Source organism: Oryzias latipes, chromosome 13 (genome assembly GCF_053564925.1).
Source record: "Oryzias latipes strain Hd-rR chromosome 13, Olatipes_Hd-rR_3.1".
Classification (NCBI taxonomy): domain Eukaryota; kingdom Metazoa; phylum Chordata; class Actinopteri; order Beloniformes; family Adrianichthyidae; genus Oryzias; species Oryzias latipes.
This window is the reverse complement of record NC_136249.1, coordinates 31,933,057-31,952,888: the sequence shown is the minus strand read 5'-3', so window position 1 is coordinate 31,952,888 and position 19,832 is coordinate 31,933,057. Positions and strand designations below refer to the sequence as shown.

The following is a 19,832-nucleotide window of genomic DNA, read 5'->3' as shown; positions in this document are numbered from 1 at the left end:
AGTTAAAAATTTTCATGTAAGAGTGTAAAATTGTGACTTATTTGTTTGTTTTCCTGGTAATTTTTTTTTTTATGACCAGGGTGAAACAAGCATTTGAAACTCCAGCTAGACATGGCAGGAATGAGAACCATCAAGTCCTGACAGGAGTTCTGATGAAACCAAAAAAGGAAAGTAAAACCATACTTGGCATTCAGTCACATAAAAAAAGGAACAAATATTTTGTGGTATAAAAACATGTAGAGTAATGCTGAGTTTAAAAAAAAAAAAAAAACTCAAGGTATGCATAAAAATGGATTTTTTTCTGGGATTCTTGCCATTGATTCTCGATTGACTAAATGAATACTGTTTATTTTACTGTCAAAATACAACTACTTCATTTATTTTAAACTATTTTTTTTTCAAATATGTAATTTTTAATTTAATTTCTATTTGCTTAATTTCATGAGTGACGTCATCACAGTGTCGGTATCCGGGGCGGGGCTTCTTTGTTGTCGCTGTCGTGATGGGCGTGAGGATCTGAAGACTGCTCTCTGTCCTCTGTTTGCATTTAAAAAAAAAATAACAACAAAAATCAGATATTTATCCGCTGGATAGTTTTATTTACAGGGAGCGGCTCTTCTTCGTGGACCATGGGGAGCTGTTTGACCGTCGGACCAAATGAAGCCTTGGTGGTTTCTGGTGCGTATATAATTCAGGTTATTTGCTCGTAATTTAAGCGTCATGTCACTGTGTGACAGACGGTTCGGCCGTTAATCCTTCCCAATCTTAGCTGTACACACCAGGGCCGGTTTATTTTAAGGTTTCATGGAGAAAAATGTTTATCTACCAAGAACTGAGGAGCATTCTATTTGCTGAACGTTCATGCAGCGACGGTATGTGTAAGGTGGTCGTGTCACGTGACCATGCTGCGGTTTGTGAAAACTCATACGATACTTTCTCTTGATGGTTTTTATTTTTGATTCATGTTTTATGCTTTTGTCCCCGTTCATCGATCAGTTATTGGGTTCCCCCTGGCCAGGCTCACGGGATGCTGGAGCCTATCCCAACAACCTGCTTCACCCATTGATTGTATTGGAGGACAGGCGTTTCTAACAGGAAGTGCCTGCTGGTTCTAAGCAGGCAAAATTTCATAGACTTCTACAAAAAAAGCTATTAGTCAGTCATTCTATTTGCAAGAACAACCATTCTTGTGTCTATATATATATATATATATATATATATATATATATATATATATATATATATATATATATAGACACATAATACAATAATTGCAAACAATATTAAGAATCTTGAAATATTACAAGACTTATACTGCACCTAGAACTGTTTTTGAGAAAACATTTATTTTCTCAAACTTTAACTGACTAAAAAAAACCACAATGGTTTATTTACACATTCCAAGGAACAGGTTGTGTTGCTTGGCTTTGTCCACTTTTTGTTTTTTTTTGTTGTGCTTGGCGTTCATTTGACATTAGTGTGCCCTTTGTTCAAACCAGTTTTGGTACTGGTAACAAAAAATAGAAAAGGATCTTTGGTGCTCTCAGCACTAGAAACTATCAGAATTGTTTTCTCATACTTTTTTTGTTTTTACAGTCATTTTCAAACTTTTTGCAGGTTCGGACCAGAACACAAGTGTTGGCAAAGCAGCAAAGAGCTGTGTGAAATATATGTCTGTGTGTAACATGAAGCTGATGAAACAACAAGGCTTCCCATTAGAAAACCATTCATACAAACAGACCACACAGAAGGGAATTCAGATTTAATTAATGTGTCAAAAAAACCTTTCTGCTGCTCAAATTGAAGGTTTCTTCTTTGTTAATCATTATTAATCTTTTTTTTCACATTTACAGTTTGGTATGATGTAGTCCATGTTCTGTAAAGTTTCAGCAGTTTTTTATTTATTCATTTATTTTTTTTGTTCTTTCAGGTAGTTGCAGTGACGGTAACAAGAAATCCTACATCATTGGAGGATTTGCATGGGCTTGCTGTTGCGTTACTGATGTTCAAAGGTACATAATAAATGGAGGCCAAAAAAATACTTTAAACCGAGGTTTTTAAACTAATCACAACCTGATTTAATTAAAGTGTGGAGTTCTACAAGAGGGTTCTTTCTTTTGATTCTTTTTTTTCATACTTTATGATTATTGCTCTGTGAGCATTTCCTTTAGTTTATGACCGTTTACATTCTTAGGTTGAATGAAGCTCACGTTTTCTGCTCCCTGACACAAATTTTCTTCTACAAAATGAACTATTGCTTTATCTAAATTATGGATCAGATTTTCTTTAAAAACAACAGATTTTAAAACTTTGTTTTTATCTTAATTTTATTGATAAAAATAAATGTTAAATAGTTTAAGTAAATACTTAACAGAGTTATGATGACCAATTAGTAAACATTATTATTTAAAAGTTGGATACAAAAATTTAACAAAGACTCATTAAAGTCCCACTGCAATCATCTTCTGATTTATTTTCAAAGGACCTTTAATTACGATTATGCTTATTTTCGCCAAAATCAAAAAAACTTTTTTTGGTTCATTTCCTGGGACATCGTTTCTGCAGAGCGGCAGGAGTTCGTTAGAAATTCACCTTTTATCCCCCATTTCCCATCATCCGTCTGTTTACATCATCTCCTCCTAGCTTACAGCCCCTCACAAGCCCAACCTAAAATTATCATTGAGACAAAAATGGCGAGCAAAAATATCAGAGCTATCCAGCCGTACAGTTTAGATTCAGATGTCAGCCCAGACAAAGAAAACAAAGACGTTCATGGATCTATTTGTCTACTAGTGAATGCATCAGAATGGAGCAGAGCAAGGAGCAGCATTTTATTTACTACATAAAAAATGAGCTGTTTTTCAAATGGTATTTCTTTGTCTGCTCCTGACTCACAACGAACAAAGACATTCTCAGGAAGGTTATTTTCCTCCATCATCAGGAAGAATGGCACTTGTTAAAAAACATGATTTACATCGGAGTGGGTCTTTTAGGTACACATAAGCTTTAATTTTGCAGATAATTCTGGAGTTCTTGCCACTTATTCTTGAATAAACGAGTAATGAACTTTCATTACATATCAGTTTACATCAGGAACCCAAAATGCTTTATCACAGTAGAAAACACTCAAAGTTTTTCTGCTCTCCTACGAGAACAATTGACTCAAAATATTTGAATTAGGTGTGGTTAAGGGTGGTGTAGTTTGCATGGAATGCTGTTGGCTGTGAAGCCCTGCAAAAAGATGCCTCCTAGAAATAAGTAAATAATTCCTAAAACTGTAAATGTTTTTTTTTAAATTATTTAAAAAAATCTATTTACCGTACTAAGACCTGTTTTCTTAATATTTTACTTTTGAAAAACTTCCTTGATAAGATAATGTATCTTTCAAGACAGAAAAGAGCGGTCTCCTCTGTAGCTAAATAACAAATCTGTGTAACTCTGCACCTTCATCACAGGAAGAACTTTGATTCTGGTCTTGCCTCTCATCTTCTTGCGGAAGTTTGAGAAATTTGAAAATGATTGACAACAAATCAAAACCCTTTATGAATTCATGTGTTGCAGAACATTACGAAACACCTTCCTGAATGAAGCACTTGTAGTAAAAGTATTTGAATGAACGTGTAATTTTACGTCTGCCCTTCTTCCTGTTAGTTGTCATAAATTTGCTTCTGCAAACTAAAAGGAAAAATCTGAATAACAAAGACAAACTACCACACAGGTTACTAGGCAGTTCTTCATCAGCTGCTTTTTCTCAAGAGATAGTATCCTCAGGTAGACAAACCCAATTATCTACCTGCTTATATGGAAAGTTGAATTGGAAAGCTGTCGGAGTGCACTCAATGCTTCTGTATTTTGTAAACATGTACAGGTACCCACACTGGAAAAAAATGCCCCTCCTTAAAACAGGTTACAAATATAAAATGCAAGCTGTTTTTGCCTTGTTATGAATAAATACAAAATCTACCAGTGGAACTAGTAGAATTTGTCTTTGTAAGATTTTGTGATGTAAGACAAAATGTAATCTTGAAATTAGCTGTAAACACTTATAAATTAGGTATTTTGCTCTACTTAGAAATGTGTCATAAATCAAGCATGTATTACGAAAAAAGTTATGTATCCTTAAGTTGGTATATTTACAGAAAATATCCTATTTTAACAACAATCCAACCATCCTTATTTTCAGACCAATTAAATTGTGACAAAAATTTTACATTTTACGATAAATTTATCAAAGCCATATGTAAATTATGTGACAAAAAATTAGTTTCATTAGAAATTTCACTAAAAAATAAAGAAATGTCAACATTAAATGACATCCCATTACACTGAAACTAGACAATAGCAGTTGTTGGGATTTGTGTTTTTTGAAGTGCATATTTATTTTGGAACTTGTTTTTTCTTTTTTGTAGAATAAGCCTGGAAGTCATGACTCTCAACCCTCTATGTGAAAGTGTGGAGACGGCAGAGGGGGTGGCCATTACGGTCACCGGGGTCGCCCAGGTGAGTTCACTGCTCTGAGTGTTACCTGTTACCTTGACAGTTAGACAAAGCGTCTTTCCTTGGCTTCTTTTTGTTCATTTTTGTTACTTAAGGGATTCCTTTCTCCTCTCGGTCTATGCAGTGAAAAAAGAGGTGGAAAAAGGAAACAAATCTTCACAGGAAAATCTGTTAAAAAAAAAGGAATACAATTATCAGTACATGCAGCAAGTCATTTTTACCTAACAAGAAATCTTATAATAAAATCAAACACAGAAACAAGGAGGTCCACACAAGCATTTAAAAGGAAGAAGGAAGGTAAAAAGCTAACTGAATGTGTCTATGAAGACTTTCATTCATCCAGGTTGATTCCATCATAGTAGTAGGTTTAGGGGCTGTCATCTGGACTTAGTTTTAAAGTTAGAAGACTTTTCACCTCTTATCCAAGATAAGAGGTCAGAATTGACAAAGCCTCTTGGATGGAAGTCCAGATGACAGCCCCTAAACCTACTATGATTCAAATTGAATGCTATACAGCCCAAAAACTAAGTATTTTTGTTGCTACTTTTAAGCAAATAGTTTGTATTTTTTGAGTATGTATGTATCTAATTATAGTTCACTGTAGTGTACTACAAAATTGGAAATGACTCATTTTAGAACAAAATGTGAACAAGATAAAAATAGGATCTTTGTACAAGTTGGTCAATCTAAAGAAATTCTCGTAAAATAAAACCTAGCACTTCATCTTAGAACATTAATCTAAGTTTGAATTTAACCTTTCAATAGTTTTTGAACTTTAAAATAACGTCCTTAAAATTGAACCAATAATTACAGTGAAATTTGAGCCTTAAATCATTTTTTTCAATTATAAAGAGTATGTATCAAAACGACTCATTTTAAAAATAATTAATTTTTTCTCTCGATCCTACTTTTAATGAGACAAAAACTCTCAACCGTGCTGATTTTGAGGAAAAGCTTGGAAAGGTGTTTAGTTTAAACAACTGAATACCTAGTAAAAATATCTTGAGTGACTGAAAACAAGTTCTGAAATCCTTTTGCAAGTATCAAAGAGTTTGCAGTGTCATGACTGCAGTGAGCTGTAAAAAGGAGTCTATCGAGCCAGATGGCAATAAAGATCACTCTCTCCCAATCTATTTATGGACATGATTTACAGAACATTACAGTCATATCAGAGCATCCATTCGCTGTAGCGCTTTCATACAGCATATTTAGCATCTGCTATTTTTTAAAAACAGTCAAACATAATTTTCCTCATAATGGCTCTGTGAGTAAGACATGGCTTGCTCATCGTGATCAGCCATTATTTTCAAATTTTACGCGTTTTATGCCTTACGGGGTCACGGGGCTACCGGAGCTTTACCCGGCAACTGTTGGGCGAAAGGGGGGGGTACACCCCAGACAGACCGACAGTCTGTTACAGGGGCACGATCGAGCATCCATGGATCCAGTAGATCCAATGTTTCAGTAACAAAAATACCAACTGTTTGAATAATTAGTGTGATATTTTGCAATCATTTTGGCTAGTGAGAGTCAGCATTACAGATTGACTCCTGATTGGCTGACCAGTTTAAATAGAAGATTCGTGTTAAAAATCTGATGTAACCTAAGTTTGTGTGTAGATCTGTCTGTGGACAAATTCATATTGCAAAAGAACCAACTTATTTTGCACTTGCATTACTTTTCATAAATGCAAAGCTTATTTACATGGATGGAGATCCCTTTACAACAGCAAAGTACTAATGAAAGTAATATGACTTCATGGCCAAATGGGGTATGAGAACTTGTGTAACAGGTTGGACGTGCAGAGAAACTGAAACAAAACCTTATGAGTCACAATGGGAACCACAGATGCAAATGTTTGCTTTGAGGATGCTTCTGGAGAAGATAGAGAGGAGCTGTGGTTTGCATGAGAAAGTCTGGAGTTTGGATAAGTACTTTCCAGATGTGCAGGACACTGTAAGACAGTGGTAAGATGTGTTTTAGGTGTGACAGAGGAGATCCAGGTGGAGTTAGGACTGCAACAAGGATCGGCTTTGGGCTCCTTCTTGCTTCTCTTGGTGATGGACAGACAAACAGCTGAGGTTAGAGAGGAACCTGTGTGGACCAGGATGTTTGCAGATGACGTTGTGATGTGCAGGGAGAGCAGGGAGAAGGTGGAGGTTTACTCTGGAGAGGAGAGGAATGAAGGTCGGCTGCAGCAAAACAGAGAACATCTGAGTGTAAATGTGAGGGACTAAAGTGGAACAGTGAGGTTACACATGAAGAATGTGGAGGACTTTAAGAAATGTAGGGCCAACAATAAAGGAAGGTTTCAGGTGTGATGTGTGAAAAGAGTGTCTGCAAGAATGACAGGAAAGGTGTTGGAGACTGTCGTGAGAGCAGTCATTTTGTTGATTTAGAGCAAGGGTGCCCAAATCCAGGCCTAGAGGGCAGGTGTCCTACATGTTTTCCAACCAACCTGCCATTGAGGCTTCTTATTGGCTAAACACATTTGAACCGGATAATCAGCAGCAGATAAGGCAGGATTTCTTGAAAACCAGCAGGAGGCCGGCCATTGAGGCCTGGATTTGGCCACCCCTGGTTTAGAGACTCTGACAAAGAGACAGGAGGCAGAGCTGAAGGTAGCAGAGATGAAGATGTTGAGGTTCTCTGACCAGCATGGATCAGAAACCATCAGGGGAACAGCTCATGGTAGATTGTTTTGGAGATAAATGCAGGGAAGCAGATGGACATGTTGAGAGGGGGAACAGTGTTGCTAAAAGGATGCTGAGGTTGGAGCTATCAAGAAAGACAACTAGTGGAAGACCAATGAGGACATTTATAGATGTAGTTGAGGAAAAAATGAGAGTAGGTGGTGTGAGGATGTAGAGGATGGAGTTAGATATAGTTTAATGATTCACTGTGGAGCTCCACGGCCAGGAAGCAAAGAAGCATTCAGTTGTGTGTCTACACAAACCCAACAAGGAATGTAAGCAGTTTCCTCAAAGAGGCAATTATTATCTATTGTTTTTGTAACAGTTGATGTGTAGACGTTTTAAGTGGTCAGAAAAATGTCAAATGTTCCAGGAGAAGCATTTCTGTTCAGCTGCTTTCTCACATTTCTGTTCTCCTGTGTGCTGTTGACAGCTTAATGTCAGCAGATGATCTGACCTCGCTTCATCTTTGGTCACCTTCAGGTGAGAGTCATAACGGAGCACGACTTGCTGGCTGTGGCCTGTGAGCAGTTTCTGGGGAAAACAGTAGATGAAATCAAACTTGTGCTTCTGCAAACCCTGGAGGGACACCTGCGCTCCATTCTAGGTATGATCAGCCAACAACACAAGAATATGTCATCTTAATGCCTCAGTCACAACTGCCCATACGGGTGGATGCGGGCTGTCTGCGCGCAAGAAATGGGCAAACCTGTACGGGGCACACAGGTGGCCTGCATGAAATATCACAAACGTAGACCACTCGGTGAGCGTGTTCATGCACATTTGTTACTATGGTCATAGCAAAAATACAACATGCAAGGGAAGTAGGTGAGATACAGGTGTGTCTGACAAACTCCTCCCCCACTCTGCAAACTGCACAAGGAGCCCGTTAGTCCTGTTCAAGTGATAAGTGTGCGCCTGTTGCACGCTCCATGCTTGCAACCTGTTAGAAATTAGGAAATCAGAACATTGTTTTTTGTGGGCATCCTGTTGGCGTCCTACAGACACTTGTGTATCACCTGCAGACCACGTGCGTGCAGCATTTGCCCACGGTGAGTAAGGAGCCAGTACCTCACAATGATCATGTTTACACGCAAGAAGTGCAATTAGCCCATGGTGTTCACACTGGACACACAGGAAGGGGCTTCTTCCTAATGTTCTTTTTCTACTGTTTACTAGCGCATGCCCTCCACCTGTCATTGAAAGAGGCTTGGAGCAAAATGTAGAAGCAGTGCAAATCTCACAAATTTTGCTCCAGGCTTTTTCTTTCACAGCTCTATTCTGCTATATAAAAGACTGTGTCATAGAATTCAAGCCGGGTACAAACCGCAATTATTAATTTTTCCTCCATAATTAATTTTCAAATGGTTCCTACTTACGTGGATTAAAGGGGACGCCATCCTTACCCAGTGTTGGTGGAAGCTAATTACAAAATAACAAACTACTTTAATGTAATTTAATACTTTTGTCAGTAACGGAGAATTGTAACAAACTACAGTTCAAATTTCAAAAATTAAATTACAATTACTGGACTACAGACACCCAATTAGGTTTCATTCATTAGGTTTCTCTGACATTTTCTCTCTGTTAAATAAAACGGAACAGAGATTAATTAAAAAAAAAAAAAAATCAGAGTGCCTGGAGCATCCGTGCACGAATGCACGCTAATGCAGAGTTTGGGATTAGTCAAAGTACAGACATGCCCTCATTCCTGCAGTTACATTGCTTAAATTCTAAATTTAATGAGAGAAGTAGATGCTAAATAGTTATTTTTTTAATATTTTATCTGGAGTTAATAAATAAAAGCATATCCATTTACATGTATGGTAAGAGACATTCATAAATAAAAACACATTTTACATTAGTCATTCATTTTGTTCATAATTTTATGTTGTTGATAATGAATGTATTTAAGCAACAAAACAATTAGAAGAGACACTTGGGGGCCAAAAGAGCCGGTAGTAGCCCCGCCCCCTCCAGTCAGAATGACTCTTATATAGTCGTTTCTGTTTTCAGAAGACTTGGTTTCAGTGTGGATAGATATGAATATAGGCCTAACATATGGGGTTACTTGTTTTTGTGTCATTTTTCACACTTTTGTTTGAATTCTAATAAAACCATGTTATGTCATGTACCAAGTTCCTACTTTGCACAAGCTCATCGCTTTAAAAAATAAAGTGACAAAGACAAGACAAGGGGATCTTGTTTGTGCTGTTTTTCCCGTAAGAATTTGTATATGAGTGGAAAAAGTGGATGGATAGATAGATGTTTTTTAAGTAATTTACCCAACCCTGTCCATACCTCACTTCCAAGTCCCTGATTGGTCAAAGTTCAACTTGGTTTATCTTTCAATGCTCATTTTGTACGTAGAGTGCAAAAACGGTCCTAGAAACATGTGTAACTACAACATTTTACCATTAATGGTAGTTTTGTCGTCGCTTGAGCCTGCGTTGCTGACAGTGTTGTGAACGTAGCTTGAGACACACCCGTGCCCCCTGTTATATGCAGCCACTCCTCTCTACGACCCTCCATGGCCCCAGACAACCCAAAAACCCATTTACAGGTCAACGGGTGCATGTGCCTAAAGCGTAATGTTTTATCAATCCATTTTGTCCTTTTAAAATTAACTCGTTCTCCTTCTGCTCATTTGTGGAAAGTCAGATATTTTTAAACTTTAGTTCCTGGTTCAAAAGCCTGATGCGTCCTTTCTGTGACAAGTTTGCAATCTAAAAACATGTCTCAAAGTGTCCTATATCCATTCCTGGGATAATCGGGAACACTCCAGCAACACACCAACACATTATGAATGAAATAACTGAAAACGTATGAAGATTTCTCAACGTCTTCATCCTCAGTATTTGATTTCTTGAAGTTTTCCACTGTGATGTTGTTATTCAGTTGCAATGTGTTTACTCTACAGGTACATTGACTGTGGAGCAGATCTTTCAGGACAGGGACCAGTTTGCCAAACTCGTGCGGGATGTTGCTGCTCCGGATGTGGGCAGGATGGGGATTGAGATTCTCAGCTTTACTATTAAGGTTAGTTAAATGGGCAGAATCCTCCGGCAGCTGATGCAAACACAAAAACAACAAAAACAAAACTTGTTGGTCTCATCAAAATGGGAATGAGCACCATGTTCTGGTCCAAAAGATAGTTCATCATGTTTTCTAAATAGGAATTTTCTCCATAATAGATTGAAAACAGTGCATTATGGGAAGAACTGGTCAAAACAGAAATATAGTTGTGCATGTTGTACAATGTCTAAGCATTTATTGTTTCAATAAAAGAAGATACCATCAAAACAATGGACACACATTTGAGACAGAATTGTGAACAAGAATGCTTTGCATGTGTGTTTTTACTGGCTATGTCCAAATTCCTTCTCTACTTAGTATATAGTGCACTATATGTGCAATTCCAAAATCGAGTGCCCTAGAAATTTCCCAGAGGTTTCTGTGAAAAACCACTGTGCATCGATGCTCACTGGGTTGGCAAATATAGATCACAATGCATTGCATCTGAACAATTTTTGCAAAGAAAATGCATTCAATTTTTTTTTTTTTAACTATCAACCTTTTCATCTTCAGAACACAGTGAATTCATAAATGCCGATATGAGCCAAAACGCTCATATCAATGAGATTTTCCCTGCAATCGATGATGTCAAATTGGCCATATAAAAAAATAACTATAGTGTGGTGAGCATGGTGTCCTTATTGCTTTTAAAATCCAGGGCACTAGATAGTCACGCACTATATAGTTTGTAAGTAGTTAGAGAGTAGGCCGGGAAGTGGGACATAGCCATTGTTTTTCTATAACTCTCCGTTTGGAGGGCTAAATATAGGGGTAAGCAGAAGCCGAAGGGGAAGAATTCGGATTCGGCCGAAATCATCTGGTTTGTTTTTGTTTTTTTCACAGATACATCTGTAGATTCTCTTTTGGTTTTCTTGGTTGGCTAATGTTCAGTGTGCTGAGTGTTTTCAAAGGAGTGGATAAGTGAAGCTTAGGGTTCTGTTTACAGGAAGTCCACTCAAAACGTATTTATTATTCTAAATGGACTGGTTTGTGGGGTTTCAGGAACAAAAAGCTGAGTAGTCCAGTCCGAGGTGGTTCCTTTCATTTCCTGTACTAAAAATCTTCCAGATTAAAAACACACATTATTTTTGCTGATCTTTGCTGTCACTTAAGGTTCTCATTTATCCCTTTCTATAAGCCTTTTTTGCTCCTGATTCACAACGATTTGAATAAAGAAATACTGGGAAATGCTATTTTAATCTTAATTTTCTTTTATATGTGCCCTCCATCATCAGAAAAGTGCCACAAGAACATGGTAAAAAACCCACAAACAGCAACAATTTTCTTAATTATTTTAGCTTGAATTGTTTTGGCTCCAGACACTCAAAAGCATATTTTTTATCTTAAAGGAGGATTTGTAGGGGCGTGTTTTATACTTTTTAATGGACTTTAGTCTTTGTTTGGTTTACAGTTTTCCATATTTTCATTATGTTTGATTTAATTTGAATTACTTTATTTGAGAGTTGTATTCATGGCAGAAGTGTTCAACACCTTCACATGGATTTTTAGTTTTCTCATTTGTTTTATCTATTGAGTGAAATCTGTTCATATTCTTTTTCTGCCAAGGCTACGTGTCATCTCTGCAGCTCATCTGTTGGCCTGTTTGTTCACAGGATGTGTTCGATAGAGTGAACTACCTGAGCTCCCTGGGTAAGACCCAGACTGCTGCCGTGCGCAGAGATGCAGACATCGGCGTGGCCGAGGCGGAGAGGGACGCAGGAATACGAGTACGGATGGTTCAACGGCTGAGAGGGTGGTTCACCTGCTTCAGCTGCATTCTCATCATTCCTGCTATCTCTGCATCCGTTCACAGGAAGCAGAATGTAAGAAAGAGATGATGGATGTGAAATTTGTGGCGGACATCAGGATGGCCGACTCCAAACGAGAGCTGGAGCTGCAGAAATTTGCATTCAACCAAGAAATTAACACTAAGGTGGGAACATAAACTCTCACATGCAGTTTGACGATGCAGATCAGAATCATCTGTTAATGCCTGGCAGCATTTTATCAGTGTTAGCCTTCTTGAATAAACATTTAGTTTCTGGTAGTAAATTGTTTAAAAGAATGTAATTATATATTTAAAAATAAAGTTTATTCTCATTATTATTATTATTACTATTATTATAAGGTACCGTATATCCTCCATTAGTGGCCAGTCTCTAATAGACGCCGATCTCCAATAAACGCTGGGTCCAACAGGTGCTCTTTACTTTAGACGCCGGGTGTTTCTGTGGTATTGTGAGCCAGTGTAGCGATGGCCAAAAAAACGCTCATTGGATTTAAATTTCGTGCGGTGGCGTGTACCAAAGAATATTCCGGTGAGGGATTCTGCAAGACGTTTTCCAGATGGATCCTAAACCTTTCCGTGAATGGCACAAGCAGATGGGTGATATTGAGAAAACGGCTGCAGAAAAAACAACAAAAGCGAGCAACGAGTTGGAAGAACTGGTTTAAACATGATTACTGAGCAATGACAGAAAACTGCCCGTGTGTCCTGGAAAGTGATCCGCATGAAAGCGAAAAGGATTTGTGATACGGACGTTGATGCTTAAAGAGAAAGGAAACATTGGCCAATCCTGAAATGTTCATCTGGTGTTTTTCTCAGCATTTCTTGACTGATTTTCCCTGCAAAATGAACCCATTAGCCATCACCCTTCACCGCTTTCCAGCGGACGTCTGTCTCTATTAAACGCCGCGCCGGCTGACAAATTTTTGGAATAAACGCTGAGCCTACTATTGGAAGATATACGGTACTGCCGCTCTGCAGAAACTAAAAAACGACACGTTTTTTTGATCATGGCTAAAAACGGCAAAATCATAATTCAAAGACGACTAGAAACAGTTTGAACAAAAGATGATCAGAGTTGGTTTTTGAGTTAAGGAAAAGTTCCCCACATGGCCATCCCTGCTGCCTGGAGTCATCTATTAAAACACCAGATTGTTCACTGCTGTGTAAGTCGCCCGGTTGTGAGGCACCTGGAAATGTAGCTGCAGGTTTTGTACATTTACAAATATCCCTGTTTTCTCTTTCTTTTAAGAAAGCAGAGGCGCAGCTGGCGTATGAGCTGCAGGCAGCTAAGGAGTCTCAGAAGATCCGGCTGGAGGAAATAGAGATCGAAGTGGTTCAGAGGAAGAAACAGATCACCATAGAAGAAAAGGAGATTGACCGCACAGAAAAAGAACTTGTTGCCATTGTGAAGAGGCCAGCCGAGGCCGAGGCCTACAAACTGAGGCAGCTGGCTGAGGGGCAGAAGTGAGTAAAATCCCCTCTTGTCCAAACAGTGAGATTGTGGGTTTGAGTTCATGTTTGGGTCATACCCAAAGCACTAAAAAGGAGACTCGTTTTGTGTTAAATGTTTTAACCTGCTTTTTGTTTTATGCTTTTATTTTCTTTGGCACTTTGTGATTTTATTTTGTGAAAAGTTCTATATAAACAATACTGACTTTACTTACTTTTACTAACTGTTCCACTCGATCATCTTTTGATCCATTTTTAAAGCGTTTAATTATGACTATGCCGGGTTTTTTTTTAACTAAAACTCTAAAAACTTGTGTCGTTTTCTAGGACATAGTGTCTGCAGTGGTTCACTAGAAATTTGCCTCTGAGTTGTGGGCGGGATCTTTCGCACAGAGCAACCCCGCCCCCTTTTCCCACCGCATAACTGGGAGCTCTCTGTTTAATCACTCTCTCGCTAGCTTATAGCCTCTCACAACCTCAACCTAAAAAAAATGGTAACCTATACTGGAGCTATAAAGCTGTACAGTTTTGACTCAGATGTCAATCACACAAGGAAAACAAAAGGAGCAGGTACTCTACATAACAAATACAATATTTTTCAAATGGCATTTTTTTATTTGCTCCTGATTCACAATAATTTGAATAAAGAAGTACTCAGAAATGCAATTTTAAGCTTAATTTTCTTGATATACCGTATGTCCTCCTTAGCAGAAAAAATGGCACAAAAACATGTTAAAAACACAATTCTCTTTAAAAATAAAAATAAAAGTCTGTCAAGCTATTTGTGATGCTATTTATACGAACGCTTGATCAGAACCTGGAGTCACTCAACCAGCAGTGAGTGGCAGCCCTGCTATTTGCAAAACAAACACACACTGTGGAAGTGACTAGGTCAGTAAATACAATATTGAGGCTGTACTATTTCAAACGAAAAAAAAAAAACTACAACAGTGTATCCTGCTTCTTTTGAAACAAGTTTCTAAAATGTGGATTATTTATTATTCGGGATGGTAATCCCCAGTTTGATCTCTAAAACAGCAAAAAACTCACCATTACACATTAAGATGTTGGCGTAAATCCAAATCCTTGTATTAGAAAAGATAGATAGATAGATAGATAGATAGATAGATAGATAGATAGATAGATAGATAGATAGATAGATAGATAGATAGATAGATAGATAGATAGATAGACAACTTTATTTATCCATTTGTGAGGTTCCCGCATGGAAATTGACATCTCCATCGCATACAGCACTGGTTGACATACATATATGAAGAGCAGTATAGTAATCAGAGAAGTAGAACTGTAAAAACGTTAAAAATAACAGTTTATAAAAGTTACTTTAACACATCCTCTGTTTCCCTGCATCAGGCTGAAGAAGATACTGATAGCACAGGCTGAAGCAGAGAGAATCAGGAAGATCGGTGAGGCACAGGCCGCCACCACTGAAGCCGTGGGAAGGGCAGAGGCTGAGAAGATGAAGCTGAAGGCAGAGGCGTACCAGCAGTATGGTGACGCCGCAAAAACTGCACTGGTCCTGAATGCGCTGCCAAAGGTAACACTGGTCTAGATGCTCTGACATACTATAATCTAGATATGTTTTGCAGAGATTCATATTAATCTGATACGGTTCACATTCTGTAAACTTGTAAAAAGGAGAAACTCCAACAGAAATGTGCAGATCATTTTGTCCCACCTCTCCTGGAGGATGTTTCAGTTTGGCCACTAGGTGGCGCTCGCGCTGTAGCATTACCCGTTGTAGGATGTTTGACACCACTGGTTTAACATGTGTACCTGATGACAAAGTAGGATGTATTTAACAAGTTTTCTGGATTTTTTTCCCCTAAAATTCTTGAATGTGTCTTTGCAGATTGCATCTGTAGTGGCTGCACCTTTGGCTAAGACAAACGAGATTGTCATTCTTAGCGGCGATCGAAGTGGAGTGACGGGTGAAGTGAACCGGCTCCTGGCAGAACTCCCCGTGTCCGTCAATGCTCTCACTGGAGTGGATTTAACAAAGGTACCTTTCCTCTTTTTTACTGCCAAGGGTTCAAATTTTTGATTAGAAGTACAATAAATGACAAGTAGAAGCTAACAAATGATTTGTTGTATTTACTGTTGATTTGTGCTTGCTCGATTCAGAAAAAACCCAAAGAGCCTTTAAGGAAATTGGCCACGTATATAGGCCACAATTATATATAATTTATCTGTTTATTTATCTATTTTTTAATTTTTTATTTATTTAATACATTAAATTACATTTTCACAGTAGAATTTGGATTTAAAACCATCAAGCAAAGTCAAGTCAAAATAACAAAACCCCTTGGCTCCATTTGTGTTGCTATTAATATTAAGACTTTAAAGTATTGAGGTTATTGAATTCGCACAAATGGGATTTCCCTGATTTTTTTTTTTTTTTTTGTCTTTTAGGTTAAGTGGTTGAGTTAAAATAGTGATTTTAGCAGTGCAGTTGTCCTTTGGCCTAAACGTAGACATCAGTTTCAGGTTTGGTTGAAGTGCTAAAGTCTCACTCTGATCATCTTTGATCTATTTTAGATAAACAGAAATGCAGAAATTCATCTTTCAGTACAGCGGAAGTTTCAGCGGAAATTCAAATCAATATTTTTCCTAAAGCGTCTGTCATGTTAAAAAAAATAAATAAATAAATAAAGCTCAAGGTGCTGTACATAAAAATAAACAAAAACACAGAAACACCAATCCCCACACATGCAATAAAATCAGGCCCTCGTAATTATATACACAGAAACAAACACAAATAAGAGAAATGATTATAAGAAAGCTAAAAATAAAAAAATTCTGACAGTGACATCTGCCCTGTCCTCCTGTTGGCTGGAGTGTCAGCATCCAAGCAACATGAGCACATATTAAAATAAATCTGAAAATCATGAAATACTTAAAAATAATAAGACTGCACCATCCACATACAGTTTATCACAAGTGCTATTAAGAATTAAGCAGTGACTGCATTGTTTGTAGATAATTGTTTGCTTTTTCTTTTTCATTTATTTCATTCAATAACATCAAAAAATTACATAACATCAAAATATAAATTAAATTAATACAGTGAAAAGGAGCAGAAAGAAGAAAACATGTACTATCTGCCCCTACTGCTAAATCAGCAAAAGTAAATCGAGGTACATCAAATAAAAGAAAAAAAAAATAGTCTTTACACAAGTATTAAGCCCAGCCTACATTTTGAATAAACATATAAACCCAAATGCATAGATATTTACAAACACATATACCTACACAAACCCTTATTTAATCCAAGGTACCTACAAGAATCCTCAATTTAATCCTATCAACTTCAGTTAAATCATTTACTTAAACTTTTATAAATGAATTTTTCTTGATACATTATTCTACATACTACATTAAATATAGCATGTATGATAGTTACAATATTTTTTTATATTTCTGATATCCCAGAGGTCTTATAATTATGATTATTGTCGTTTTTATCCAAAAATTGAACAAATATGTGTTTGTTTGTTACAGATACCTTTGCTGCAGCAGCTGGCACCTTCTCGCATCTGAAAACCCAAAACTCCATGCGACATGCACCATCATGGACTGCCTTTGATACCCTTTTTAGTTCATTTCTATGTATACTTTGTATACACAAAGAATTCTGGAAACCTCTGGTGCCTTAATTTATACAGGACCAGAAAATCTGCATGAGGTGTTGTCCGTTTATGTTTTTTTATTATTATTATTACGGTAACATTTGTTTAGAAGTGGAAAAATGTGAAACATTTTAAATTCCTTAAACAGGTCAGTGGTTTTGTTGTGGAAAAAAAGGGGAACAGATACCAGAGAACTGCAAATATGACATATTCTGCCATGTGGCACTGCGTTTTATACAAAACAGCCACTTACTGTCACAATTACCAGCCACCACATAAGGTCAGCACCTTTATCGTGTAATTTTTTTTAAATTTTTTTATATTTGCATGAGCTCACAGTGGAACATGTGTAGCTCGAGGAAATCAGTCCATGTTTTAGCTCTTTTTATTTAAATACCTCTTTTGAGACATATTTGAATTATTTAAATAATCATTTGTTGTGGGTGTAAATATGTACCGGTATTCATAATTTCTTTTTTTTTTTTTTGCAATCAAATGTGTTTTGCCTCAGTTGTTTGTGTTTTTAAGCAAAAGAGCTCTCGCACATCTATTTTTGTTAACCTTAATTTTTCTAATGTTTGCAGTTCTGATGATTTTGGGATGGAAAAAGCTTATTTCACTGTGACAAATCCTTTTGGAATTTGTTATTGTTTCAGAGGTTAAAAACAGTTAGTGGACACTGATTTTGTGCTGATGTGAGCATCCATTAGTGTTGTTTAGCATTTTGTAAGTTTAATTTTTGGGCTTTCATTAAGGCTAAGAAAAAGATATAAAAAAGAAGCAATAGGAAAAAAAATGTTTACTTTTTTAAATTGTGTTACTGTGGTTGAAAAATATGAATAGTTTATTATTTGAATAATTTTTAATGTGACAAAGAGGCACTTGTATAACAATGTAGAGTTTCTTCTAAGTTTATTCTACAGTTATCTGTAGAGGCAAAGCCATGTTTAATAGGAGGAAACAACCCAAATTTTAATATATTTTAGAGAAATGCACTTTCTGTTTGATGCATTTTTATATAGCATTTTAAATATGCCCTTTCTTGAGTCAGAATCATCATTTTTTGCTGTAAACTGTTACCATTTCTGCATTTTTAGGCTTCTGAACAAACAACTGACTCCCACATGATAACATTTCTTACAGGGTTTTTTTTATTTATGGGTCAAATAAAAGATGATCTCAAGTCAGCATGATGATTTAACACATCTTGTACTTTTTTCCTGGCTCATAATATGTAGAGCATGCAAACAAAACCCACAAATGACTGTTATTATTATTATTACTGTTGATGTTTGAAATTGTCCAACCTAAATTTGTATTTCTACTGTATGTCTGAAACATCCATGAGCTAAAAACCTTTTTGCATGTCAGTCATCTTGTATGCAGAGGAGCTTTCTCTTTTTTAACCATTGCTATAATAAATCAGACAAAAAAAACAATCTGCTTTTTTACATATATTAAAAAAGCTTTCAAGAAAACAACAAATATTTAAAGTAGACGATCACAAATTTATGTCAATATCGATGTATGTTTTATGAAAAAAACAGTTTTAGAACAGATAATAAATGAAACAGAAACTTCTCGATCAATTTATTGGATTACATCAGTTATATGCATGCAAGAAAACGACAAACTAATCTAATTCATTTAAACATATTGAATTTTCTAAGAATACATAAAGAAAGAACAGATATTGAAGTTTGGCAAATAAAACTAATTTAAATAAAGTTGTACAATCTTATTTGGAGGCTATAAAATATGAACTATTTTTTAAACAATTTCACAGAAAAGAGTTTATTGCAGTTTCAGGAAGATTTCAAAATAATTGACTTGCATCCCGAGTAGACTATGAGCATTGCATACTTGGGAGCAAATATGATGGGGGGGAGGGGGGAGACATTATGGACCCATTTTAGAACTGAGTTTTGTAATCATTCTTCACTGGATAATATAAAAATGTACAACATTAGATAGGTTTATGTTTGGCAACATTAATCCTACAGGGATTTGCCAGATTTTTAAAGATTCATGTGTATTTCAGAATACTGAAAACAGTCACAAGAAAGTTTTTTTTGTCTTTTTTTTTGGGGTGGGGGGTATTTTACAATATTTTGTTAGAAATGTCCACTGTGCTTTCTCTTAATGCACATTTTATATTGACATCCTCAAAGTCACAAAACATATGGTCACAAATATAAGGCAATTAGAATCTGCCAAAAATGCAACACTGGAACAAAGAGCAAGCAGCAGACATAGGAATCCAAATGCAACACAAAAGACCACAATAAAACCAAAGGAAATGCATTAAAAAAAAAGAAAAGGAAAAAGGGGCATTAGTTTACATAAATAGATGAATAATCAGACTTTTATAACTTTATTGTTTTACATTTCTGAAGGGATTCGCAAAATAAATTAAACTTATTTTTCAAAAGCAAAAAACTGGGGCTCAGTTTAAAAAAATGAATTAATAAAGTTTTAAAAATCTCTGAAATGGTCAAATTGTTTACTAAGATTTGAATATCTTTCTTTATATAAAAACCTAAAATGTTGTCATATGTAAATCAAGGACTATTATTTTTTGTTGACTGCCAAAGCCAATCCTGGAAATCCTGCCAAAAAGTATTAGGCTAATCAAATTACATTTACGACTGATGTTTCTGGGTTTCAATAAAATTCCAA

General features: G+C 36.5%; 1 protein-coding gene across 1 annotated transcript; it reads left to right on the top strand.

Annotated features, from left to right (window-relative positions):
• Window positions 1-472: 472 nt before the first annotated feature.
• LOC101164911 (flotillin-2) lies at window positions 473-18,592 on the top strand. Its single transcript, XM_023961279.2, has 11 exons — window positions 473-678; window positions 1,931-2,012; window positions 4,410-4,500; window positions 7,674-7,797; window positions 10,111-10,229; window positions 11,879-11,992; window positions 12,079-12,198; window positions 13,304-13,518; window positions 14,878-15,061; window positions 15,377-15,526; window positions 17,026-18,592. The coding sequence occupies exons 1-11, from the start codon at window positions 630-632 to the stop codon at window positions 17,062-17,064; spliced, it is 1,287 nt and encodes a 428-aa protein (XP_023817047.1). The 5' UTR covers window positions 473-629; the 3' UTR covers window positions 17,065-18,592.
• Window positions 18,593-19,832: the final 1,240 nt, after the last annotated feature.